At 41.1% G+C, this 27,223-nt stretch overlaps 3 protein-coding genes, 1 long non-coding RNA gene and 1 other non-coding gene across 7 annotated transcripts; 2 read left to right on the top strand and 3 right to left on the bottom strand.

Annotated features, from left to right (window-relative positions):
- The first annotated feature begins 94 nt into the window (after positions 1 to 94).
- On the top strand, positions 95 to 4,045 carry LOC124177967 (vacuolar protein sorting-associated protein 51 homolog). The gene is made up of 10 exons (XM_046560973.1): positions 95 to 306; positions 448 to 582; positions 642 to 863; positions 956 to 1,551; positions 1,633 to 1,846; positions 1,936 to 2,160; positions 2,261 to 2,595; positions 2,702 to 2,879; positions 3,379 to 3,491; positions 3,718 to 4,045. Exons 1-10 carry the CDS (start codon positions 226 to 228, stop codon positions 3,824 to 3,826), a joined length of 2,208 nt encoding a protein of 735 aa, XP_046416929.1. The 5' UTR covers positions 95 to 225; the 3' UTR covers positions 3,827 to 4,045.
- Positions 1,639 to 15,516, bottom strand: LOC124177978. The gene is made up of 3 exons (XR_006869697.1): positions 15,239 to 15,516; positions 2,455 to 2,609; positions 1,639 to 1,805 (listed from the first exon to the last, which is right to left on the bottom strand). It is a non-coding gene; the product is annotated as an uncharacterized LOC124177978 (long non-coding RNA).
- LOC124177976 lies at positions 7,773 to 26,578 on the top strand. Its single transcript, XM_046560991.1, has 5 exons — positions 7,773 to 7,784; positions 24,436 to 24,754; positions 24,836 to 24,990; positions 26,203 to 26,271; positions 26,360 to 26,578. The coding sequence occupies exons 2-5, from the start codon at positions 24,619 to 24,621 to the stop codon at positions 26,576 to 26,578; spliced, it is 579 nt and encodes a 192-aa protein (XP_046416947.1). The 5' UTR covers positions 7,773 to 7,784; positions 24,436 to 24,618.
- Trnaa-cgc lies at positions 16,235 to 16,306 on the bottom strand. Its single transcript has one exon. It is a non-coding gene; the product is annotated as a tRNA-Ala (tRNA).
- LOC124177966 lies at positions 16,503 to 23,672 on the bottom strand. Of its 3 annotated transcripts, none has more exons than XM_046560970.1 (5): positions 20,797 to 23,671; positions 20,180 to 20,314; positions 18,427 to 20,107; positions 18,160 to 18,274; positions 16,503 to 18,053 (listed from the first exon to the last, which is right to left on the bottom strand). In XM_046560970.1, exons 1-5 carry the CDS (start codon positions 23,376 to 23,378, stop codon positions 17,827 to 17,829), a joined length of 4,740 nt encoding a protein of 1,579 aa, XP_046416926.1. In that variant the 5' UTR covers positions 23,379 to 23,671; the 3' UTR covers positions 16,503 to 17,826. The 3 variants fall into 3 exon arrangements, with proteins under 3 accessions (XP_046416926.1, XP_046416925.1, XP_046416927.1); XM_046560969.1 differs by having other exon boundaries at positions 18,160 to 18,331; positions 20,797 to 23,670; XM_046560971.1 differs by lacking the exon at positions 18,160 to 18,274 and having other exon boundaries at positions 17,897 to 18,053; positions 20,797 to 23,672.
- Positions 26,579 to 27,223: the final 645 nt, after the last annotated feature.

The raw sequence follows: 27,223 nt of genomic DNA, 5'->3' as shown, positions 1-27,223 counted from the left end.
TTCAGCCAATCACGACTAGGTGCAAAAGAGAACCGCTGCTATCTTTGGCTAGTCACGCATGCGCAAATGGAACAGAGGCTCGGATTTGAGTCCGACGAATCGAGACATCGGAACAACGGAAACGTGTAATGGAAACGCGGGGACGCAGCTGTCACAACACGAAATATCTGTGGAGATTTTGACACTTCGGTGTATCAAAGTGAATGTTCTTTCACGTTTAGAAAAATGACAGAAAATACGAGCAATCCGTACAACATAAACGGGCAGCATTTCAACCCCGACATGTATCTGGAAAAAATGCTCAAGGTTAGGCGGCTCTAACTTATCCTCATAACCTAAAATTCAATCAAAATCGTAGTGAAAAATATCGGTTTTATTAGCCACGATTATTCTACCTACTTCGAGGTTTCGCAATCTAACAAATTTTGTCTTTTATACCAAATGCAGGAATGCACACTGAAACAGATCATGGACAATGAAGCTGAAATAATTCGCGATACCCAGACGCTTCATTCTGACATGCAGACTTTGGTATATGAAAATTACAACAAATTCATTTCTGCTACCGATACCATAAGAAAGGTGAGAGTTTTCAAAACATGTGAAAACTGGCAAAATTCTTATCGACATATTGATTTCAGATGAAGAATGATTTCAAGAAAATGGAGGATAGCATGGAATCGCTGTCCAGCAACATGGACAGCATCACGTCATTTTCGGAACAGATATCTTCAACTTTGCAAGGCACAAGGCAACAGATAACGAGACTATCGTCCGTGCACACTCTTCTCAAGAAGCTACAATTTCTATTTAAGCTGCCAGCTAAATTGAAAGATAAGATGAACAATGGAAACTACTCCCAGGTGAGTAAGGAAGAAAAGGAGGAATAAGGAAAACGGATACACGATATACTCTTTGTGCAGTGAAATTCAACCAAGTTTTTGTAATTTTTCAGGCTGTCCAAGACTACATTCATGCTCAACGTGTCTTGAACCAGTATGGAAACATGCCTTCTTTTCAAGGTATACAGAAGGACTGTGAAGAAATAGTCGAGGAGCTCAAAGTTAAACTGAGAACTCAGTTCCAGAGCAGAGATGCGACCACAAAGTCTCTGGCTGAGAGTGTCGATCTTTTGCTCCAGCTCAAAGAGCCACCCGAATCATTATGCGCGGAATTCTTAAGTAATGCCGAAAATAGGCTGACCGAACAGTTGAAACAACTCAAGGACATGTGCGAAAATGACGTTATAGAATTCGTGGATATGGGAAGTTCGGGTTTTATGAGCGACCTTTGCCTCATTGTCGCTTCCTATAAAGACATGTTTGTCAACAGAATACCCCTGGACGACACAGAGTTCAGTGACGACTTTGACTCTAAAGCCATTGTGAAATTAGACACTTTTGTTCTGAATAACATGAAGAACTACTTTGATCTCATTGGTAAAAGAGTTGAGGATGTTGGGGATACTGCAATCTTAGTTCGCGCGCTAGACAGGTTTTACAGACGCTTACACGCAGTCAATACTCTCTGCAATGAGACCGATTTTTCCACGTATGTTAAAAAAGTTATTAGATTTTCTATAGACATTGATTAAAAATCGATTTCCGATTTATATTGATACCTGATGTGTAGGACTGCAACAGAAATTGTCATAAATGCTGGAAGAAAGCAGTGCAGAAGCCATTTACACTCTTTGAAGCAGCATCTGACTGAGGCTTTGGCTAAAGTAAGGCAAACGCTGGCTGCTAAAGTTAGTCAAGATGGTGATACAGGTCTTGCAGAGTTACAGGCCTCTCTGGTCATGCCTACGATAGAAAAAGTGAAAGGAGTCCTGCAGGATTTATTGGTATGTATGTTTTGTTCACAATAAAACGTATTTGTACTCTTTCGCCTATTCGACCAAAATTTTCATGACCGAATTAATGTTACTTGCAGGTATTCCTGCAGCCTGAATTAATGTTCAGTGGAAAATCTCATTTCCTCCAATGCTTTTGCGTTGACGAAGTTAGAGAGGGATTAGTGATTGGATTTTTACATCATCTAACTGCCACAGCTAGCGGATTCTGTTCCGGATCTGACGTGCCTAAATTTCCCCCCACATTACTATTATTGCTGAGCAAAATGTGCATCGAATTTAAAGAATCTAGCGTACATTATCTGGCAAGTTTTGGAACCAAATATTTTGAATAAGTAAAGAATATTGATTGTAAAAAAAAGATAATAAGTTCAGGATCTATTATAATGTATTTTTCAATTACAGTTAACCACAACAGACGATCTCTTCAACATTCAAAGGCATGCATCTTTGGCAAATTTTGTAACGTCAGAAAGTGAAATCTGTAACAACTTTCAAACAGCAGCTCAAAATTTACTAAATCATTACGTGCGACTTCAGGGATTATCTGTTTCACAAATGTTGAGAAAGTCAGTAGAGACACGAGATTGGCTACATACCATTGAACCCAGAACTGTCAGGGCTGTGATGAAGAGAGTAGTCGAAGACGTGACGGCAATCGAGCTGCAAGTTTCCGCCTTGTATGATGATTCAGACGGCCAAATTGATAGGAGCAGCGATAGTAGCAGAAGGACGCATAGGTACGGTACTGAGTCTAGAAAAGTAAACACGAGAGGTTAGAGAATTCATAATAAAATTAGTAGGTGCAATTGTTACGAAATCATTAACTATTAATGCTTATTTCAGCGTCAGTGTATCAAGGCATCAATATCGATCAAATTGGTCCTCCTACACGCCAAGTCATCTAGATTCATCTCTGGTGACAAATATTCACAAATTGTTTTCAGAACGTATAGAGATATTCTCTTCGGTTCAGTTCAACAAAGCTTCGATTCTGACTGGAATTATAAAGATCAGCTTAAAGGTATCTAAGCATTCTCAGTAAGACACTGAGTCTTTTCAACCACGATAAACCACTTTTCAATCCCTCTCAATCTCTATCCAATCTGTCTCGCTGATTGAGAGAAAAAATTTTCCTAAAAATAATCACAGCTCCAATCTTATATTGTGACGTAATGCGCGAAGATATACCGGAGTATGATATAACTTGTAGTAGATATGGTACATACATTAATGGTTGCAGCTTGTGCAGAATGAGCACAATGACAAAATAACTTAGCTATTATCCACTTTGCGTTGTCGAGGTATTACGGTAGCTTCTCTGTGCATATAAAAAAAAAAAAAAAAAAAACTACGCAATCCATGGTGTAATAAGCATTACTCTAATAACAAGACCGCAGTGATCAAATTCATGCATTCTACGCTTTGAGGAGTGCATCTCTCTATTGTACCTCTCCACATTTTCGTCGGTCTGATTGTCAGAAACAACAAATATTTTATTGATCGTTTCGTATTGATTTCAGACATTTTTGGAATGCGTCAGATTGCGCACGTTCAGCAAGTACGGCCTACAACAAATACAAGTAGATACCCACTATCTCCAGCTTTACTTGTGGCGGTTTGTTTCGGACGAAAAGTGAGTTCAAATATTTATTATTTGATAACCGCAATAAGTCTGGCTAAAGTACAACAGTTTTCTGATTTCCAATTTGTGTGGACTTAAAAGAGGAAAAAAGTAAATACCGATGTAAGGAGCACGTTGAAAGCCCGGAATTCTTAATCCAACTATAAATTTGTTCAATGATCTCCACCCGGTTTTTCATCAGATAATTCTCTGACGAAATTTTATTCTTTTTTCACAGCCTTGTACATTTTCTTCTTGATGAAATATTGGGAAGCGCGGTTCACAGATGTTTAGAGCCTGTGTTAATGGAGCCCAGTGTCGTAGACATTATTTGCGAACGGGGTTGAAGGACTTCCTAATTCCGATAACAATATGCCTACGTGTAGTTATACTGTTATTTATATGTGGCGCATACAAAGTGAGAAGTTATACAATTATTAATTTATACAGAGCAATTATAACATTACATATGCAAATAACTACAGTGTATACATTATCGTGGACACTGATTACGCTAATGTTTGTAAAGTCGGTGAAATTATATTACAGATATGTACATATAATAAAAAAAATCATTTGAAATACAAAAAATATGCCTCTTCTTGTAATACAAGTACTGAGGTTATTTGGCGCTTGATATTATTGGAAGAAAGAAAAAAAAAAAGGTGCCGAATAGAAAGGAGAAGGGCGGGGGGCACGAGTTCGAAATAACGACGGAGGTATGCGGCAAGAAGAAGTTAAGACCGATTAAGATCATTTAACCCTTGGACAGCAACTCTTTGGTAATGGGTTTACATTATAGCCGCGGGTTTGTAAGAGGCAGCAAGAGGAAAAAGAGCGCTGCTCGACCGCATCCAGTGACACCATGACATCTGAATTACATTTGTTCACGTTTGACACCACCATACAAGTACGTACGTTATGCACGCGTGTAGGTGGGTGGCCAGGAATTGCTGAATGGGTACTTATACTCGCTGAATGCTCCCGATCTCCCTCGGTCATCCATTTCGTGCATACGTACACATATATACCCATACACGTAGGCGTATATTATAGTTGCAGGCGGTAGATATAAAGAAAGCAACTCTCTTAATCCCTTGATAAACTGACATTGGACCATTTTCGGTGTATGTGTAACTCATAGGCAACCATCGATATCAGACGATAAAAAAACTCGACGCAAGTTGGTCAGTTCTGATTTTGCCATATCGTTTAAATAGGTACGATGCAAATAAGTACAAAAAGAAATTCGTTATCAATGAATATTTATACACCTACATTATATATACTCTCTTCGAGTAGCACATAAATTTTCTACCCCCAGACGTATGATCGCAATCACGATGCGGACGGTAAGTTGCATACGATGATCGTGTTTGTATGTACGTACTCTGCGCGTAGACGAACACGTATTGAACATACGCCGTTGTGTTCATATAAATTCAGGTTGGGTAGGTAGACGTTAAATTGGTCAAAATGCGGTGTGTGGGTCTGCGCCGGATACCCGGGGAATGAATCTCATCCACGGGGAGGAAGTCCAAATTAACGCCACTCAGCTCGTCGCACTGCAACGCACACATGCGACCTAACACGCGTATACGTATACGCATTGACACACGCCCGACTTGCATACAGGGTGTAAAGAAAAAGTCGGCTTTTCTCGCGTACGTCGATCGCCTTCTCGTGCCTGTAACGTATAACCGCATAGAAGGGTGATGAGCTAGCCAACAATAATTGGTCACGCGAAGAAATTACGACGATCCAATATCCTGAAATCCTGCATAAGATGGCGAAAAGATGCGCGAGAAGTTGGTGAAAAATTTCAGGCATAAACGGGAGTGTCGGAGATGTACGCGATATTTCATCATTGGGTATTACGTCGCATAGCGCATCATTGAGAGCACACGAACGGCACACGTGACCTCAGAAAACACCTGTGCATCTGGGTCTCGTGTGTACATTAGGGAGAATGAATTCCCCGATGGCAAGCAAACGTCCACTCGACCTTAGACTACTGCCACGTTAAAAAGACAATCCAAGTGTATTTGAGAAGAAGTCGCAGAAATTGTTATCTGATTTCAATATCATAATTACTGTACAACATCCGCATTCTATTCGACACTTTATACTCATTTCTTCTCTTCGACAGAGTTACGATACGCAGGTGAGTCTTGCCGCTGAATTCTGTTACAATAAACCAGGTTTGTGAAATATTTTTATACACTTTATGGGTTGTTGTTTTTTTTTTCTCTCTTTTGTTCTTGGTAATCATCATTTGCGAAAGCTCGTACGGATCTAACCGAGTTAAATTGTTTGACATTGGAAATGTTTGATATGGAAATACGTCGAAGAATGTTAAATCCCCTTTTGCCGTAGGGGATCGTCATGCACCAAGGGTATAATATTTGTACGAATTTGATAACGTGGCGAATATGGTGAGAAGAATTTCTACAGCAAATAAACGCCCACTAACAACCGTGTGTCGTATGCATGATACAATCAGCGGGCCTACACGTTATATATTATTAACCATGTCTGTTCGTGTGTTATTATACAAGCAATATATATATATATACATGTGCCTACTCGCAGGTATAGTATAGATATGTCTAGATCCGTGAGAATTAAAGATTTGTTCAACAAATCTGAATGGAAATAACTATTTGTTACGCGCAAAGTTGGTATAAATTTGAAGTGAAAAATAGATAAACGGGTAAGAGCGGTGAGGATGATCTGCAGCGGAAATCGCTATTCATCGTCACGATTCGAAAAGCGATATATCCGAACGAATAGAAACAACAGAGAGGGTATAATATCGTAACTCGACAACGCCGCTTTTAAAAAGGATATTCATATTAACGATCGTCGTCATCCGAAGCGTTAGTGGCGTCGTTGGAACGGCCCCGTGCTGCCAGAGGGTCGTAAGTACACGGGTAAGTTTAAATCAGCGTACAGTCAACCCGCATGGGAAGAGAAGAAAGTCACGGGGGTTACACCGTTGCGCCGGAGTTGTTGGGCGACCCTGTCGTGCGGCGGTAAAAAAGCCCTCGGCGCTACTTCCAGGCCATTTCCATCATGCAACAGTGTAAGTGGCACTGCACCGACCGACGCCTCGCGATGAAAAGGAAGCATAGGGGCGCGTATCGTCGGTATACGTGACGAAGGAATCTGCATTACGAGAGGATTAATCACCCGACCCACGACTCGCGTGTTAAACATTTCGTTCCCAGTTTCATATCCTATGTTCAGGGGTCCTTGCTTGAACCAAGAAGCCGACAATGGCCCTTCCAGCGAACACAGAGTATCCGTTGTTTGCCAATTTATTTGTCCCTGGATACAGCCTGCATGATTCATCGTTGTCGCATTCAGCCCGCGGTATCTTCTGTACACACTGATCGTATTATTTTTCTCGATAATTAACGTGTGCCGTTGGAAAAATTTAACGAAACACAATGTCCCAGCAGGTCTAGTTCTGTTAGCGAATATTATGAGATTAATTTTTGTAATATTAATACTTGTATTATCGAGTCAATATTTAATTTGCAAATTGTACTTTTAAAATGGTTAATTTAACCCGAGAATTTAAGTGGACCCGCTGCGACATTCTTTTTCTAAACGTTAATACGTACGAACTATTACAAGATCTACAATTGTTGTATTCGTCGTACGTGTTGAAATTGATTTTATAGAAGACGAGCATACGACTCGTATTGCAAACTTACGCTCGGCCCTAAAATACCGAGTTTGCCTCCTTGTTACACAATATACTATTATACATGAAATTCCCTATGTCCAGCATAATCGATTGGAAGAAAATCATGTAATTGGAGGCGTTTCGCTTTGTGACCGCAATAATGGGCAGTTTTGAATCCGTGCTCGTTGTTGTGTTCGCAGCTCGGACCGTCTTAACCACTATATCGACGCTAGAGATACGAATTCCAAACACATACCACACCGCGTTTTATACATCGGATTTCGGAGAATAGGTACCTACCGAAACCATCGTCGTTCATTTAGCGCATTGTAATAAACAGTTGCCAGTACCGCGTTAGGTGGCGAACTATGCAACCCCCGCGGTCAGAGGGTCAACGGTCAGTGGTCAGTGGTCAGTTTCGATGACTAACGTCTGCTGGACTGACATAGAAAATACACAGCAGACGCGGGGCAAGCGTAGTTGGGCGATTAGTTTTCCTTAAGCATATATACGCACGTACGCTGTGCAAACGGGCGTAATCTACTTATGCTTTCAATACTCCAAATGTTCCAAACTTTTCCAAACTTTACACAGAGTGTACGTGTGCATCTGTGCCGTTCACACTGGATGCATGCTATATAAATTCGGACGTATTTCCATCGAGCCCGCTCACAAGTAGTCAAGGAGGGACCGAGGCTTAAACTCCTGCGGAAGATCGGAACCTTCAAATATTCGTCAACTCCTCCGAGTGCATCCGCGTGCTAAGTAGTAGTGCCGTAGGTGACTTGAGCTTGAATTTCACCTGGGTACGATTACTTTCCACGCTGTTGCGCCCGAACTGCAACGGATTTGGAATACAGCGTATAATAATACAAGTACAGTATAATAGGTATAATGTGGTTTTTATAATCGAGGGGGAAAAAGTGGAAGAAAAGTGCGAAGAGCATTTTTTTTTTTTTAACACCCGTATATAGTGAAAATCTACGGATAACGATGGTTAGATGTTATACGTGCGATCCTCGGTTCGTACTTTATCCGCATTTAGAAGAGTTCGACTCATAGCCGAGATATTCGATTGGTCCAGGGATCTTCAACTGCGAGAAATTTCTTCGTTCTTTAAAGCTAGTTCAGCACGCGTCATAAATCTTAGTTAATGTTCAAGCATATTATGCCTTCTCTCGATTTTACGATCTAAAAAAATATTCTCAAGTCTTTTTCCGCGGTATTATAATCGAAAGATTTTTAGCTTGATCGGTGTTACATGCAGGTACATAAACTTTGAATGAATCGCGTCACGAGATTTGAAAGATTGTGGCAAGTGACGTTACTTTGGTCCAATTCCTTCTCAAGTATAAACATGCAATAAGCAGGTAACTTGTCTTCCAATATTCTCTCTCTCCGTCTCACCGAGAAAAAAAAAGGAAAGAAAAGAACGAAAAGAAATTTCTCCGACTATTGTTACAAGTACGAAGGATTGGAAAAATGTGCCGAAGCTCAACCGACCACCCCGTTACATGTTCTTCGTTATACGAACACGTACAAGCATACGAGGTACAAGTTATAGCCACAATACAAGTGAGGTTCATTCAGCACGGGTCACCGACATGCAGTGATTTCAATTGATAAATTGATTTGGTGAGAGAGGAAGGAGGAAGGAGAGACGAAGAGGAGTGCGATTCGCGAAGTATAAAAGAAATTTGTAAAATGAGGGGGAATGAAAAAAAATTTAGCGAAAATTGCGAGGGTTGGGACGAGGAAGGGGGGGATGGGTTAAGAACCAAGAGGCGACGAAGCACGAGGAGAAGAATAGGAGGAAGAACAGGGAAAAGAAGAAGAACAAACTTGGTGATTATTAGGGAGTTGTACGTCGGCTGAATGCCTAATGCACGGTCGTCCTAGGATTAAATTGACCAATCATTTCCCGCACGGTAAGGGAGCGACCAATTACTCTGACCGCCGTACTATATTAAGCCAATCAAGGCTCGTTTATCACTCAGTCGAGCATCTTCTCTCGCGTTACGCGCATCTCTCTCCCCCCTCCTTTTACCCTCGCATACACAGACACGCGTACACCTACGGTTCATTACTCATACAGAAAACACCCACCCGGACAGAGGCAGCTTGCGAGGAACGCGATTCGCCGCAGTCTTTAGTAAGCCGAGAACGCGCGAGAAAGTCCGGGATTCTCGATGAAATATATACCTACCTACGTGACGTTAAATTTTTCGTAATCATATTGTTCCCAGGACGGTGAAACGAGTTTTTGAAAGTAGAGAAAATATTGGGGAAAAAATTCGCGTACAACGTAACTACGGATTTTACGCGGCGTTGTATTGCTCGATGTTCGAGAATCGGCTCCGCAACGCCGTTTCGACCAATCGCCCTACAGGTAGAAATGATAATTGGCCGATCGACCAGCCGTCGATTCATTCAAAATCAACCGCTCCCTCCCTCCCACCCTCCCCCCCCCCCCCCGCCCACCACGTCACCCGTGAGCCCGGCAGGATCAAAAGTTCACGTTCAGATTTCAGTATAACTTTTATTGCCGCAGTGAGTATAGTGTATAACAGTGTCGTGGATCGAGGTAAGACAACCAATCGTTTATTAGTTTCAATTCAAACGTTACGCACTACATAAGCTCTACAATTTGAACAACTGTATAATAATCGGATCCAACAAGTGTTTCCTTCGTTATCATCAATGAAAATTTTATCATCGGCGATATTCGTCGCTGGGTAAAGTTGTGCCCATATTTTACTACATTTTCTTTTTTCATCCAAACGCGTTTGAACATTGGACTTCGATTAACGCCACGACAAATTATCGAGTTATTATTTATTTTTTTTTTTTTGTACATACGTATATCTTTACCTGTAAGATGGTATATTTTGTGTACGGAATGATCAGCGTGTCCGTATAATTAATTATCATCATAAACCTATAAATCGTTTTAGCATTATGTAGAATACTGCACATGTTACGTAATTTAAAATCCACACAGCGTACGTGCGAAGCACAATTCCGACCGCATGTTATACATATTGGAACGTGAAAGAAAAGAAAAGGAAAGCAAAGAAATAATATCACTGTAAATCATTGCATGACGTTGCGGATGGAAGGTGCACGGTAAGATATACATAACCAGCTTTGTTTCAGCGCATACACATATATTTATACGTATATGTATACAACGACGAAGACGACGATGTCGAAGGCGACGATGTTACACATATGCATACTAAACTGTAGCCAATTTAATTTAACGCGACTGAAACGTCATGTGGAGAATTATTTATTTCCAGATAAGGCGTGTTTTCATTTTTCTTTAGAGACAATAATATTCATTTTACCCCACCTTTAATACTGCTGGACAATTCTGATTTATTGTGCATTTATCACACTTTTTAAATATACTAACCAGATAAACAGTTGAAAATCTATTTCGTTTATTGTATACTGTACAGAGAAAAAGAGAGAGAGAGTGAGAGAGAGAGAGATGAGAAGAAGGCAGGAAAAATATACTGAAAAATAATTGTCATGCCGCAGCTCTGAAAATAGCGGCTTTCTCTTGGCGGAGAGGAGTTCCGAAGAAGGAGAGGAGCTTCCTTATCTTGTACTGACTTCTTAACCTCTCGCCTGTGATAATATGGAAATAACGCCACCAACAGAGAAGCAGCGAACCGTGTTTATAATATACCGTCAGCTTCTTCTCTTCGTTGCCGTACTTCGACAATTTCGCCGATACGTCCACGCGTATAATAATAATAATAATAATGATAACAACAAGAATAATAATACCACAGGGATAATGTAAATTTATGACATACGTGCATTGTGCGCTATTATGCGTATTACATAGGCATGCCGACGCATTGCACGGGGTGGACAAAAGAGACTAGCCAGCTAGCTGCAACCTATAAGACGTATTGAAATAGGCGCGTTGCCCCTTTTCTCTTCTTTCAAATTTAACCCTTTGAGTCACACATTATTGTGCGGAGTCAACGTTTATAACAAGATGGTATTCCACGGTATTTCGGCTCGCTGATTACGAATCTGAAATCATATTTTGACAATTCGAGGCAGTGGATGCATTATGGTGGAAGGAAATTTCAAATTTGATCGAATACGGTCAAAAAACTCTATGCAGGAAGTTTCGGGTTCGAAATCCGATTTCAGATTCGTAATCAGCGAGCCCCAAAACTTAAAACTTATGTAAAACGTGTGTATGCGTAGAGGATCAACTTTCTCGAAAATGAATTATTCCTTCAATTTCCACGATTTTTTTAAATCAATTTGATTCAAACAATAATAATTTACATTATATCGCAATAATTATTCTCGAGTATTGAAAACCTGGTACACTATCAGAAATAGGAAAAACTGCTGAGAAATATGCTGAAAAGTTCTCTAAATATGAAAAAAAAACAACAAAAAAAAGAATAAAAATGCATATAAAATAGGTGGTAAGGATACTTACCACTATGACTCAAAGGGTTGAACCTACACAGAGGAATCGTCGCATCGGGTGGCTACATGATTCAAACGATTGCAGAGTCAACGTTCCGTAACGTAATGAGGCGATCTAAACGATGCAGCATTGTGCTATTTGTAACGATAATAGGCAGTACGTACCTTATATGCAGCCAAAGCGGATTAGTATCACATATCGCGGGAAAATCCACGTATATTCCGACGCGAGTTAACGTTCCGTATACGTATAATAAGACTAATAAGACCCGTACTTTGTACCGGGAGAGAGAAAGAGAGAGAGAGAGAGAGAGAGAGAGAGAGAGTAACGCTCGACGTTGTTTATCATCGGTTTATAGCATATTACAAGAGAAGAAGACGAGAAGACTGCAGCAGACGTCGAGACTGTAATAAGTTGGCATATGGCGCGTGTGTAGAGGGAACGGGAATTAACGTTAATTCCCATTAATATACGCGCGGTAGCTTTTGCCATTAGCACTTTGCAGAGCCGTTTCTCTTACGCTTTCGTTCCCGGTGCCGTTCCCGATGCGCGGTCTCAACGTTTAAGGGTGAAAAGTGAAACGTGTCGCGACGCATGAGGGCCGATTTAACCGGACGACCCGAGAGGAGGAACAACTTTTTCGACAAGCAGAGCCTCGCTCGAGTTTCGGCTTGCGTTATACCCTAATTGACCGTTTGAATTCACGCTTCTTAGAAAAGTCTGCGACGACGCCGCGCCCACGCCTGCATACGTGTACACACGATAATAATTTACGAATCGTATGTAACGGGGGGGGGGTTAACAACTCAACGATTCCATCACCCTCGTATTCCCCGATTCTTAAGTTGAAAATTAATTACTTGACGAATTATTTTCGAGCGTCGTTAAACATAATTATTCCACGAATACTGTTCGATGCTATCGCGCGATGATCAAGTGCGGTGAAACACTAAACAGAACCGTACGGGGAACCGTAAAAAGTCAAAGATTCAACTGTTGGCGGCTAGGCTCAGACTCGCGTATTAATTAACATCTCCTTTCGGCTGTAAGATCAAAGCATCGGGTCGAGCTCCGGATTACAACGACGTTCGAAAAATCGTATCCCGGATTGCGTGATGAAATACACGTACGTGTGTATAATGCAGCTTGTTTTACGTGTAATTAATACAATGCGCCGGAGGGGGAGGTAGAGAAGCGTGCCGAAGTGAAACTCGACGCCGAAGACTAAAGCATGAGCAGACGGTACGTAAGTGTAAGGATAAAATACGGTACGCGTCATCGGTGCATCGCATCTCGGATATCTCCGTCTCCAATTACCTTCCAAGATAGCAAAGCCGGCGTTTTAACGTGACCGCGGTAATGAATATCGATAAAATTCTTGCATAGCCGTGAAAGCTCGACGAGTACAGTATTTGGACATTTTTTGGCCCACGATGGACGCTCGAACACGCAGCTTCGTAATACGCATCGTGCAAACACACGTGGGTTAAAAAAACGCCGAGACAGTCGCCGAGTCGGCGGGTCGAGTTCGCTTCTTCCCGGAGTGAGTGATTCATCGTAGCACGGCTCTAAGGGAGTTTCACGTATTGAATGAAACCCTCTGTGAACGCCAAGCCCATACAATCCGCCTGTGCCTGCACGGCCTCCAGCCAGCTTCTTCGTAAGTCACGGGTTAAGGATTGAACGCCTCTATACATCTTACTTTCAACTTACGCCGCTTCTACACATACACCGCGAGAACGGGGTGTCGTGGTACGTGATGGAATCATGGCTAATTGGGGAGATTTAAATTGTTCCCATCTTTCACTTTTCATTGATGAAAAGATCGGAGCTGGCTGATGAACCGTTCGCGTTTCGCGACGCGCAGGGTATACAATCGGGTATAATAGTGGATGATTCGTGTTTACGTTTCAAGCTGATCGGCAAATTTTATTCCAATTCACCGCGTTCCAGGCTTTTTCGCGCCTACTTCCGGCACTGCGTTTCTTCATTGGATGTCAAACGCTGCGTGTAAGCATGTAATATCCAGGCGAGGAGGCACGGAGGAACGGTACGAAGAATTACGCGAACGGAGCTGGGCCCAAAGCACAGTGGGCGGCTTTAATGGGCTACCAAGGCCGGTTCAATGATGCTCTCGGTACCGTCCCATCCATTCGCGTTACACACATCTACCGGCTGTCTTTGTATGCACGCACACCGAACACAAATTGTTGCGTGATCTCATATCGCTGTGTTGTGTACAACGTTTGCTGTTGTACCTAGGTTTGAAGCACTGACACGATAGAACGGACCCTGCGAGATCAACTGTACGTGCAGCATCGGAAAAGCGAGAAAGGAAGATTCTTTCGGATAGAAAACTGTTGAATTTCGACGAGCTAAAGGCCGTGAAGAATACGTGTACCATGAAAAACACACATGCGAATCTTTGAACGCGGTCAATTTGTAACAGCAAACTATGGGCAATTATCCAATGTACGAAGACCGTTTATAATCAGGTACGCGAACAACGACATCACGTACTCTGCGCTTGTACTCTATTAGGGATTTCCTGAATTTTGTCGATTAGGCACGTCTATGAATACTCGCGGCGAAGTTTAATGCCTACTTTAGAAGAGGAGTTATTGTCTCTTCGTTAATCAACGTTTAAATTTTTCACACATGTATACGTCGTCATTCTTCGAGCTTTTGAAGAATAATCGTAGTACAGTCGAAACTATAATTATAGGCAATATGCGCTGAAACGTTTACATACATATTTCGTTATAGGTCGATCGGTCTGTGCTACATTCTTTTTTTCTTTAGTCTAATTCGTTCTCAGATTATTCTTCCGACGTAGATACACGTGCGTTGGTAACAAGTGAGCAAGCACATAATATGCGGCGGTATTTTTGCCAATTGAATAATAGCCCGATTCTCCCGGGTCAACCTATTGAATTAATTCCTTCTCTGCATACCGTAAGCGCGGTACATGTCAGCATAGATTTTTACCACAGTGACATTACCTCTCTGCACGCTTTTCATTCCTCCTGCAGTTAATAAAAAATATGTTTAACGTAATTTTTATTCCGCTTTTCAAATCGGTCCTATTATATAGGTACGTTTCGCGGTATAACAAAGCTTATATTTATTATACGGTAAGAAAACAAGAAACACCTGCTCAGAAATAGTATACATATTGCGTAACAAGGAGGCAAACTCGGTCTTTTAGGGCCGAGCGTAAGGTTGCAATATGAGTCGTAGGTGAATCGAAGAGAAACATTGATGAGGATGAAGTTAGTAACGTTACTGTAACGATGCGTGTTTAGGAAAAATCGTAACTTCGCACGTTTAGAATCATATTGAAGTTAATAACGTTATCGTAAAGATTCCTGCTGAGGAAAAATCGTTATTTCGCGGTTTTGGAATTGTCTGAAATTCAGTAAACCGTAACCAAAGTACACTCGTATTTCGAAATCTCAGTTCCTTCAAAATCATTGTAAAATTACGAAAACGGTGATTTTTCCCCCAATGTTTCATTACGATAACGTTACTAACTTCAACCTCGTCCTTTAGGAATGTCTAAAATTGCGTAAACCATGATAAATAAAATGTACTCACATTTTGCAAAACCAAATCCTTGAAGGTCATTCTAAAATTGTGTAATTGTGATTTTTTCCCTGATGTTTCGTTAAGTTAACGTTGCTAACTTCAGCCTCATGAATATTGCCAATACAGGAGTAGAAAAGATCATTGCCTCCTTGTTGCACACGATTCTTCATATAACAAAAGTACGTTACGCGTTTTTTCACGCAGCACGAAATTGAGGTTAGGATCACGTAATGTCAGATGTGTTCGCGACAGCGCATGCGCGCGGTACGGACGAGACTGCATTTATCTCCTTGGAGTTGAAAGTGATCTTTTCTGTACTGCGCGCATGCGCATTCGCAGACTCGCCTGACCTCCATAGAAAGAAGCGCTTCATGTACGGAAAACAAAAAAAAAAAAAAAACGCGTAAACACGCACCCGTTGTATGAATAAAAATACCAGCAGTATTTTCAAGTCAAGTGAAACTGCAGTCAGAGATTATCAGACACGTTTTATTTTTTTGAATTTTTGCACGATAATATCAGTTTTGCATGTACTCTAGTAGGTAATCTCACAACTTTTCGCGGAAGTCACTTGGCAAATCGATTCTATACTCTTCAGTATAATCGGCCATCGTACCAAATTCTGTGATATTTACTTTTTTCAGAGACGAGATAAGCTGTGAGGCGAGATCTGATTAACCAGCCGGCATATTACCACGCACTGCAAACATACATCGAATCCTGTCCTGTTCCTAAGTACTAGTGCCGCAGGAGTGAATAGCTTGGGCTAAGTATTACCATGTCTCCTGCTGCTCAAGTGCTTATCAATGGGTCGGGACGCACAGCGCGCTGAACCACGTGCTTTTTCACGCGAGCCGAAGTCGCGAATAATCGCGTCGCTGAAAGGTTGGAATTTGTGTAAACTGACCGAGTGACGATTGGTCGTTGTAATAAATTGGGTTCTTCCTTCGATCGAATCGTTGATGTAACGACGAAGAAAGTGGAAAAAAAAAATTAATATTAGTTTGGAGGAGCTGGGATTTGAACCCAGGACTTTCAGCATGCGAAGCAGACACTCTACCACTGAGTTACACCCCCGGTACATACGGAGTTAGAATTATTTGTTTATAAACAAACCTACGCCATCAGCGCTGATACAATTTCTAATCTCTGGTTCGCAAAGATTGTTGGTAAATAAATTGAACGAGAAATGTATGGTAATTATCCGATTTCGAAGGTATAATGCAGACGTTTTTGTTTCTTTGTTTTTTCACATATTTATTTAATTTTTCATGATAAACTAATTTTATTTTATAAAAATTTTAACATCTATATATTTATGTGCACGTTCAGTACGTAAAATTATTGTTTTCGCGGAGTGTCCGATAAATTTTATTCGGTATTATTATTACTATTATTATTGTTGTTGCTGTTGTTTTTATTATTATTACTACTACCTAGATAATACGAGTATATTGAAAATGAAAAATTACTATATCATTATGTCATGTTCGAAATGTGAATATCAGGTACTATATTATGAACTGTTCTCTCCTAAAGTGTAAACAGACTTGATTGAGATCGCCACGCATGCAACTATTGGTCAGTTTAATTCATTCGAAAGATCGAGTGCGACGGTGGTTTGTATTTTTCTTTGTTTTAAGCTGGATTTTTCAACCGTATGTTGTTTATAACGGAAGAATAAGGTAAACTGATCATACGTAATGCTCTAGCATAGCTAAGTGTACTTAACGGCACAAGTTGTATAAATACAAATTATATCATAATTTCTGAGGTAATAGAAGACTATATGGACAAAGTATAAAAATAACATGGTACATTTTATAAGTATGTAATAATAAAATTACCCACTTTACTAACAAATAGTAATGATGGTATAAGAATTTTCAACTAATCAAATTAACTAAAATTACTGTCATGGCATTTCGGTGCGAAAAATCTTTACAGATGTTTGTACGTTCCATTATTCATGTTGCTATGTTCATTCTCTTTTTTACATATCCATACATAGATATTGTATAAAATAATTAGTTTGATACCCTTGGTAGATTCTTTTGATTTTAGGTCAAGTGCAATAAATTATTGTTATTACTATTATATAATTTTCTACTATAGGCAGGCACGTGTTATGTTATTCTAGTTGTACCACTCGTATTTTTGTATTAAAATGAACACGTGAGAAAAAAAATATAATATGTAAATTAACCACTAAATTTCGGATGAAAAATGATGGATTCATGTATAATAAGCATAAATACAAACATTCTATTTTCTCGAATAAAAAATAATACTTGTAATATACTTGTCAGTGCTCAGCAATCTAATTCGTTTTATTATCAGTTACACGTCATATGGATATTGTAAAAGTGTTGATGTCAACTCGACCTCACTTTTCAAACTACTTTACGTTGTACGTCAAATGCTCAATTTTTTAGTTTTGTATAAACCATACTAGAATGTACAAAATTCTTTAGCGGAATGTACGATATTAATCTCAGAGTATAGAGATTTTTGAAACCAAAACGTGTCACATTTCGATTACTGTTAATATTAGTACTCATAGCCAGCTGTGGTGACAAACGCAAGATAATTCAATATTACAAGTTCGATATAACGCTAACGCTGTTTGAAAGATCTACTTGACCCTTGAGAACTTTCTGCTGTAGCTTTTTGCCGAATATATTAGCCATCAATTTGTTTCGCCTGGCTTGCTCCTGTTTCTCCCTTTGTTGCCGTTTGCTGCGCACCTCGTGCAGTCTGTAGTAACGTTTACGCAGCCGCTCCTTCATTTCTTCGTCACTTATTTTCCTCTGCGCTGACAAGACTGTAATAAAAATAAATTGATAAACTCTTGCACATGGCGAATATTTATGTGGCTTGAATTTCGTAACTATCCATCTAAGCAAGCTTGGCAAAGAGGAACAAGTTACCTTTCGGTTTAGTCGTTCTCGGAGTTTTAGATAAATTTGAACCGCTGGCCAGCGCAAGCAGTTGAACGCGTTTCTCTCTCCTCAATTCTCGCAAGTGAGAAATTTCAAACATACACTGCTGACGAGTTTCAACATTATTAACAAAATCAGGCTTATTTTGAGCCAAGTAGTCCTACAAGTTTATAGAGTGAACTTTTAGTTAATTGACATGTAAACTGTACAAGATTTTTTTCTAGCGATAAAGTATAGAATAGAATTATAGAATACCTGAAGAGTCTTTGTCCGTCCGCTATTCTTACCCGAAGTGTAAGACCTTGCTTCGTCGCACAAGCAGCCGCCCCCTGATCTAGCGGTATTAGTTGGCGAATCAGGCACAGCTACCTCGGGCAATCTTCTCGTGTCGATTTTATCATTTTTCTTAGCGACAAAGTCCGTATTTTTATTTACTTTGCCATCCGTGAACGATAATTCGTACGCGATCGGCTTCGGGTAACTTATGCGGCAGTTGCATTTCCTCCCGTTTTTGTACATGCTTCCGCAACTTCGACAGTGTTGCTGGTTATTTCCGTCGCTTTCGCCGAGCCTCGATTCGCAGGAACAGTTTGTTCTTGCGCTACGCTTCGGACTGTACAATCTCCTTTCTATATCCTTCAGTTTGTTCTCGCAACAACAATCTTTCCCGCACTTACACAATCCGTCGTTTTTCAATCTCCCTGAGTGTCCCGACAACTGCTGAGATTCGTGCGAATTGTATGAATAATAATGCTTCGCCTGCGACTTTTGTACCCCGTTACTCAAACAATGAGCACATTCGTTACATTTACATTTTCGCTCTCTATAGCAGCTGCAAATTTTCTTATCATTTTCTGCTTGATCCAAGTTTCTGTTCTCACATTTGCAGTTGTCGAAACATTGGCATATCTTTTCACCCCACGTTTTATAGCAAACTTCGCAGGCAATTCCATTAGTTACCGCCAATCCGTCAACTTTTCTGTTCTCACATTTGCAAGTGGCGGAACATCCGCATAACTTCGGTTGTTCTTTTCTTTTCACATGCTCACAGGTGCAGTAATTTTGGCAAGCGGCTACCTCGTTATTCTCAGATTTACCGCAGCCGCATTCCGCCCCGTTCACCTCAATTTGACCAACCTTCTTTCGGCATAAATTGCAAATTTCTCCCGATAAATTATCGCATCTTGAGGATCCATTCTCAGCACGCTTAATTTCGCACAAACATTTACCAACGCATTTGCAGATTGTCGTAGAAATACCGCAGTCGCACGTGCACATAGACTTTGAAGCGTTTACTTTATTTTTTGCTTCCTTTGGCTCAGATTTTCGATTTTTGCTGCCGACCCCGTGGCTAATTGGCTGCATAATATCGGTACCGGTTTGATTTGGCCGATTAGACTGATCAGAGTTAGAAACAGGGACTCTTTGGTGATTGAAATGAAGAGGTGAAGGCTGATGATGATGAGCATTTGAAAGATTTTGTTCGGATAATTTTTGGTTAGAAAAATGATACAGACAATTATTTTTTAATAAATTCTGTCCTGCCTCCTGGTGCTCTTGCCTTCTACCGCACTGACAAACGAGACCCGAATGTTTATGAACAGGACAACCAGCTTTCGGTAAAGTGTTTTCAGGCAAGGTTAGCCGGGGTCTTAACGGAGGCGGCGAAGTCAACGAAGAGGGTGAAGTTTGTACGTGAATATTAACTGACGTTACTTCTGAATTGTGATGCTTCAAAGGTGGAGACGTGATTTCGCTTCCGGTTTGGGAATGCGCCCTCGCAGGCTCTGTTCCTGTTTGCGTGCAACTGTTTCGTTTCTTCAATTGATAGTTGAAATTTTTTGCACTGGAACTGACAGTGGATTGGCAAGTCGCCAGGTTGCAGTGAGATGACCACTGCGGTTTGATCGATTCGTCGCAGATATCCGAAGCAGTCCTGAAAACAGTTTTATTTTTTATGTTCAAGAAACAGGTACGAACAGTAATTCTATCACACCGCTTATCTTACCTTTGAGTATTGTCATGATTATTGCCACCACATGCACATTTTAGTAACGCCAACGGTTTCTGTGTAACAATGGCATGTTTAATTTTTTTTGGTGACATCCTCGGGCGATCTGATTTCTTTGGTTGTTCCAATAATCTGAGAAAGTAATAATTAATTTTTCTGAATTCCGTGAAATGGTAGTTAGTTCAGTCGGAATGTACATCACTGCTATTGACAAAGAATAAAGGGCCGAAATTTTTTTAAGAGTTCATTAGATACCTAGGAACATATCCTGAAGTTCATCGGAAATGTAGCTGCGAATTTTCGCACCAAATTTTTTTGAATATCGAAAAAACTGCCATTTGATGTCACTTTTTGACAAAAATCGTTCCTATGAAAGTTTTCCATCGTATTGCCCTGTATAAAATTAGTTCTTTGCAAACATCACGTCCAAACTAAAATTCGCGCGAAAATGTGGAGCTAATTTTTCAGGCAAACTTCAGAGTATATTTCTGGACCTCTAATAAAACTGTAAAAAAATTGCCAGCCCTCTATTCTTTGTCAAACAAAATCAGTCAAACTTCTGTACATTCAAGCTGAACAAAGTAACGTAACAACGGAATCGACGGAAAGCTTACTTCTTCAAATTAGATAAGTGACTGATTTCATTAGTGATCCAAAGAAGTTGATTTTTCTTTTCAGTTTCCGCATAGCTAACCAACTTTGAATCTCCAGATTCCGAAGTATTGGGTCTGCGTAATTCAAACTGTCTCTCGGACAATGTTGTCGGCATCCTCCAATCAGCACTGTTTTTACTACTGTTACTGGATCCCATTACACTTTGCCTGGCTCCGACAGATGCATCCAAATATATTCTCTTCTGATCCAACGGATTATCGGATGTTGACGTGTCTCCGTTTGGAATTTTGGAATTTTGTTTGAAGTAGAAGATATTATCATGAGCTTTGGCCTTGTCTCTTCGTTGGGGTAGAAAGCACTCCGAGCTCTCACTCTTGTTAGCATCTGTAGGTGAATTGCTGCTTCGCTGACAATCGTCCGCCCTAAGCCCCATTCTTGCCTTTCTCCCATCCATTTCTGTCCTATCCGTTTGTACATCGAATTTGTCGCTATTACTGCTCTCCAAGGTGATCATCTCATCGACAACCCTGACCTCTTCGTTGAGCTGCTTCTTTGGGCTTTTCTTTTTCTTCGATGGTTTCCATTCATCAGAAGAATCAGTCGTATTTTGTTTCTTGGTTAAAGCCTGGATTATATCGGTTCTGTAGACTTTTTTTCTAGCATCGTCTGGATTCCACGGAACGTTTTCTTCCAAGTTGTGCTCGATTTTATCGTCGGTATATTTTGCCGTGACCAGTCTCTTGACAACATGGTGTATCAGCCTCTTTTTAACTTGTTTATCGCACTTGTTAGCATCCACTAAACTCTTGAGTATGTTAACGCTCCTTTCCAAGTCTCTTACCAAGCTATCGGAATCTCCCCACAGTTTTTCATCGATACTTGAGCTAGTGTTCGGCATAGTGGAGTTGGATCGTCTCGTGTCAACGGTGGAGACCTGACTTTCGCTCCCATTTGGCACGTTCTCGTATACATGACCTGGGAAATATTCAAAACTGTTTGCTCGTCCAGTAACGTTCTCCGTGTCATCTGGTTGGGGCGTTGCAGCTCGAGAATCGTTGCGAGAAGCATCGGTACTGCTGGGTCGATTCAAATTGCCGTTCGCAATTTCACTGGTCCAACGGTCGTTTTCAGTTGTTCCACACGCGCTACGCTTTTCGGAGTCTGGGACTTTGTACGTATTTTTAGAACCTTTCAGTATGGATTTCTGTACCAAGCTGGTACCCCGCTTAGGTACCGGTGGCTTTTCCTCTTCCAAAACAGAAACTTGTACCCCAATAGACTCTTGGAAACGTTCACTGATAGTGGTTTGAATGACTTTGTCACAGGTAGCTGGTTTGTTGACAATAGTAGCGAGGGATGAGGTGGAATCAAATATGAGCGGCGGAGCAGACTTGCCTTTATCCATGGCCAGCAAATTCAAATCACTTTGACTCCGTTTCAGCAAAAGCTTGGAGGACGGAACGGGGGCCAAGATATTCATAGACGAGCTTTTCTTCAGGACACAAGAACGTGTGCCAGCATTTCCCCCCGACTTCTTGCCTTCTGTGGCATATTTCACTGCCGGTACCTTAAACGGATGCGAGGTTTTTGGCGTCTCGGAGCTACTTACATCCTCAGACTCGACCTGTTTTCTCGTATCTGATTTGATGTCATCGCCAGTTATTATACCGGGTACATGATTCTTGACGATTGGAGTAATTTCAGCTTCACTTTCTGTCTCGGACAATGCTCCAGGAAGAGGTGTAGAGTTGGCATCCGGCCTTTGTTTTGACTTGGGTCCAGGTTGGCCCTGCGAAGCAGGGCCGGACAAGCCGGACTCCGTCGTTCCCTCCGGATCCTGTCTGAGGGCAGCTGAACAGCCTCTGGCCAAGGCCATGCGCTCGATAGTACTCAATTTTTTGCTACTCTGTCTATTGAGAGGCAGCGTATTGAAGTAACCAACGTCAGCGCCGCTGTCCCACTCCAGTGGTTTGTGCGAAGTAACGCTCGACGTGGGAGAGACGTTGGATTTCCTTTCTTGACTGTCTCCTAAATTTTCTCGGCTCTCATTCTTCTCCTCAGGAATTGTTTCCGGGGTATTTCGTCTCGGCTCTGGAGACGGTGAGCGAGGCTCGGTCAACGGACGTCTATAGATGGAGGAATTATCGTTGCAGCTCGAAGACTGACCAATCAGCGGAGGTCTGGCCCAGCGCCGTCGTTCCCGAGGCACGTAATTAACCAAAGTATAATCCTGGCCGACGCAGTCCTGCCTGCTGGTCTCGCCGCCGTGTCCGCCTGATTTATGATTCAGTTCGTAGATGCTGTAATAATATTTTACCCCCAGATTATCGCCGGCGGTTGTTTCGGGTAGTGAAAAGTACTGATCCAGGTTCGAATTTTGCGAATACTTCTTATAGTACTCCATCACCTGCTTCGACAATGATTTGTTTACGTTAAACGCTACCTTCGGTTGGGAGTCGTGGACGGTGTTATTTAGGCTTGTCGGGTTAAGGAAGGGTCGCTGTTCTCTCGGATTTTCCAACCCGCGGGGTTCCGATTCGCGCAAACGTTCGTCGCAGCTTGAGGCGGAGTCATATTCCATTTTCAATTCTGTACCTTCGTTTACATCCAATACGCGGGTTTTTCTTACGCCTGGCGTCGGCCTCCCCCTCCGCCGTTCACCGTAAACACTGGTTCACATTTCACGTGGATATTCTTCATTGATCACCGATGTAACCGTACCGATGCATAGACGATGGAACGCGTTGCGTACCTCGAACACAGGAAAGAAACTCGGCGCTGATAACGCTCTCGGTCCTCTGACAGTTGTGCGAATTGACTGTTCAGAACGCTGGTTGTTTACTTATTGAGTAACCTCAAACTTGCGACGCTACAAATTTACCGCCTGTGGCGCTCCGCACGGATCCTCGGAAAACTAAAATTGACCAACACTGACCATATCTTAGTAGAGAGAGCTGACAACGTAGAGTTAGCGTCACAGTAACATTGAACAGCGATTTGCAAGCGGCTTACCGACATCTACGGACCTAATAAAAAATCCCAGTAAGCAGGAATTCAAATGGTGGAATTTAAAATGCGAATTGGAAACGAAATCGAGATTTTAAATCCCATGGCAACAGTTTACATTTTAAAAAATCAAATAATTAGTGATTACGGCAATATTTGATATTCCATTTTCGTACCAGTCAAAATTTTAAATATAAAGACCAGCAAAATTTACACGCAACATGCTGACTAATGTTGCACGATATTTAACGAAATATCAATACATTGTTTATTTAAATTTACTTTAATGATAGAATTACTTATTCTGTACAGCATTTCACCATACAGCAAATTTATTATAATTACCTAGGTAGAATATATAATAACTCGATAATTAAATTTACCTTACAATGATAGATGTAGGGTAGAAAGTTGAATTTAATATTAGTATTCATCGATAAAAACTATCAAATTTTAACCTGTAGTTATCGATATCAGTAAAGATCGATAGATATCGTGCCGGACTAATGCTGACGCTCCTCATTTCAAAACTAACCGCCACATCGTTCAGGCTTTTTACATCAGCTAATTCAGAAATCGGGGAACCATAAAAAGTTAATAGTAAATATGAAAAACAGAAATATTTTCACAAGTCCCTTGGGTGGTTTTAAGATTTGAGTTCATTGCAGCTACGAGAAATGAACCGTGACCCGTATCGAAACTTGATGTTATCTATATTAAAATGATAGAGTGAGGTTGGACCAAATTTTGAAACATTACGAAAAATATTCGTACACGGTGAAGGACATTCGTAGGTACAACAACGATCCATTAAAATGTCTTGCTGTTGTGCCCCCGAGGTGAAAAAGACGTCGACAAACCGAGGAAAACTCGAGTTCGCCAAAGTTCATAGCAGCGGTTTTGAGAAGGAAAGAAAAACAATTCACTATGCCGACGAGGTCGATGGGGAAAGTACGCCGATTTTTCAAATGCTCGGTTAATTATTCAACTTGCACTGCAAGAGCCCGACACTCACTGTAATCAATCGTACAGAATCCGCATGCAGGAAGGTGCGAAGCGATTCGTCAATACTGAGCGATTTCGACGATCAGCACGATTCCGACGAGGAAATAGGGGACATGGTATTCGTCGATGGGAACGAGGCCGACCTGGAGGAATGCGACGACGAGGATACGCTGATGGAACGTGTCAGTATACGTAGAATTTATGAAAGACGGAAAAAAATTGGATTCGAAATGTTCGGAACTTGATTCTTCACTTTTTTTCCCGTTATTACTTTTCATCACCTTTGGTGATATCGGAAGAGTACTGATTAATGTCTAACCGTTCAACCTGCACGGAGAAACTTTTAGTATAAATATTTGTTTTATGGCATGTGCAAAATTGACATAACGTATAAGAATTCAGGGGTAATCGAGGTACTGTTACAAAAAATCACATAGTTACTATGAAAACGCAGACTTGATATATCTTTTCAGAATAACTCATGTGAATATTAGAATCTTACATTAAAAGAATTACAGTGTATGTAAGTCTTAATATTAAAATCTGTAACGGACTCGAATAACAGAAATTAATAATAACAATATATGCGCTCACACACACACACACATCCAAATAAACTGCGTACGGACACCGAGTGGATGAAAAAAAACAAACAGCTTTCAAATCAATTCACAACTTTTATTTTATCCAAAATTGCACTAATTATATGTATAATTATGAAATTAAAAAATCACAGCCAATTTTTATTTACATAGTACTTTGCATCGCTTAGTTTATTTTCGTATATTTTATACGACCTAGTGTGTTCGAGATGGTGAAAATTACTGGAAAGATTTTTCATACACCTTCTTTTGTAAATTTCTAACAGTAGATATAATTACTATTTCTAAACCTACTATACTAATTCTTTTTCATAAATGTCGGGATAATGCATAGAAAAATGTAATAATTTCAAATCTTCTTTAACACTTTATTCTAAATAACCGATTATGCTTTTTTTCCCCAGTTTAAATATATATGTTTTTTTTTAATGTATAAATTTTATTCCAATTTTTCTTTCGTTTTCTAACATTTTCGATATCATCGCGAAAATTTGTCGGTCAGACCGACAGACTCGTCCCACGTAGTTGAAGCTAGCAGCCAAAGTTGACAATCGAACCTTTTGAACTTATTCGAATTAAAAAAATACACTTCAGCCTCATAATTCTACAAAAGTATCGGATCTTCAAGGTATTTCACAAAATACTGACTTTCGGACTTCACTACCTTATGCCAACGAACATTAGAACGTTAGGCTGCTAATTCTGGCTGCCAGCTCCAGTCTCGTAGGTACTTTTCCCTTATCAAAACTGTTTTTCCCTCTTTTATATATTATATATTTGAAATTCCCGTAGGTCTGGTGGCTCGCAAGGCCGCCTTACGTTCCGCGGCAAACGCCGGTGGTTTCGGCAAGAAGAATACAGGTATATCAAACGAATGGCAATATCGCGAAAGACCTACATTAATAAGTTCCAATTCAAGCTCCTCGTCTTTGATTTATCCCTTGCCAAGGTGGTCAAAGAGCGACTCTCGTCAACAATAAAGGGTCTTCCGACGATTCGAGCCGCGCTGAAAGAGCAGGTCGCAAGGAGTCTGCAGAGTCGACGTGGATCGAAATCGCGGGATTACATCGCGGTTGGTAAATTCTCGGGTAACAGTCGCGCGGCTTGCGGTACCGACGAGGTCACATCGATCCCGGTTTGCGCCCGAAAACTCAGCGACTTATTATAGCCCTCATACTATACACCGCACGGCGTCATCCATATGCAGCGGTTTACCCTTGCTTCGATCTATATTGAAAAAATGAGCTTCTGTACTATTATATAAATAAATATATTATTTAACAAAAGTGTGTGACGATATAATATATGTGGAACAGGATTTTCACGCAGTAATTCATATTCTATTATAGGTATACGTATAATGTATGTAATAACAGGTGTATCAGGGTTGTCCTTGTTCAGGATATTGCGCACAAGGGACATCCCGACGTCTATGCATGTACGATGTGTTTGTCGGGGACGTGCGAATCAGTAGCAGTCGTTGAAGTCCATCAAGTCGGGCATGTCGGGCTGAGGGCACTCCTTGTACCACGGATCGTCGATTTCCCAGAGATCGCGATTGAGCCCCTCTCTGCCGGGTGGCGCAGCCTCGAAATCGTCGGTCTGAGGACAGGGCGACGGATACGCGGCGGGGTTGAAGAACCTCTCGAGTTCGTCGGGACCGATGGCGTCGGGAACGGCGGCGATGTTCTTCCTCGGAATGGGCGGCATCGAGGCCCTGATCCTCGACGCGCAAGGTATAATGAACCCGCCCTCGTCCTCCTCGAAGGATATATCACCCTCCATGATCTCCTGCTCGAGAGGGACGTCGAGG

Source organism: Neodiprion fabricii, chromosome 3 (assembly GCF_021155785.1).
Source record: "Neodiprion fabricii isolate iyNeoFabr1 chromosome 3, iyNeoFabr1.1, whole genome shotgun sequence".
Taxonomy (NCBI): Eukaryota; Metazoa; Arthropoda; class Insecta; order Hymenoptera; family Diprionidae; genus Neodiprion; species Neodiprion fabricii.
The sequence above is the reverse complement of the archived record's forward strand: the minus strand, read 5'-3'. Positions and strand labels throughout refer to the sequence as shown.

Excerpts from the sequence above, each read along its gene's own strand:
- LOC124177967 (XM_046560973.1), top strand. The coding sequence starts at position 226 with ATGACAGAAAATACGAGCAATCCGTACAACATAAACGGGCAGCATTTC. Across the intron at positions 307-447 it reads ATCTGGAAAAAATGCTCAAG|GAATGCACACTGAAACAGAT; the intron begins GTTAGGCGGCTC and ends TACCAAATGCAG. Across the intron at positions 2,596-2,701 it reads AGTAGCAGAAGGACGCATAG|CGTCAGTGTATCAAGGCATC; the intron begins GTACGGTACTGA and ends TGCTTATTTCAG.
- LOC124177966 (XM_046560969.1), bottom strand. The coding sequence starts at position 23,378 with ATGGAATATGACTCCGCCTCAAGCTGCGACGAACGTTTGCGCGAATCG. Across the intron at positions 20,315-20,796 it reads CACTTATCTAATTTGAAGAA|ATTATTGGAACAACCAAAGA; the intron begins GTAAGCTTTCCG and ends TTACTTTCTCAG. Across the intron at positions 20,108-20,179 it reads AATCATGACAATACTCAAAG|GACTGCTTCGGATATCTGCG; the intron begins GTAAGATAAGCG and ends AACTGTTTTCAG.
- LOC124177976 (XM_046560991.1), top strand. The coding sequence starts at position 24,619 with ATGTCTTGCTGTTGTGCCCCCGAGGTGAAAAAGACGTCGACAAACCGA. Across the intron at positions 24,991-26,202 it reads AGGATACGCTGATGGAACGT|GTCTGGTGGCTCGCAAGGCC; the intron begins GTCAGTATACGT and ends AAATTCCCGTAG. Across the intron at positions 26,272-26,359 it reads TTTCGGCAAGAAGAATACAG|GTGGTCAAAGAGCGACTCTC; the intron begins GTATATCAAACG and ends TCCCTTGCCAAG.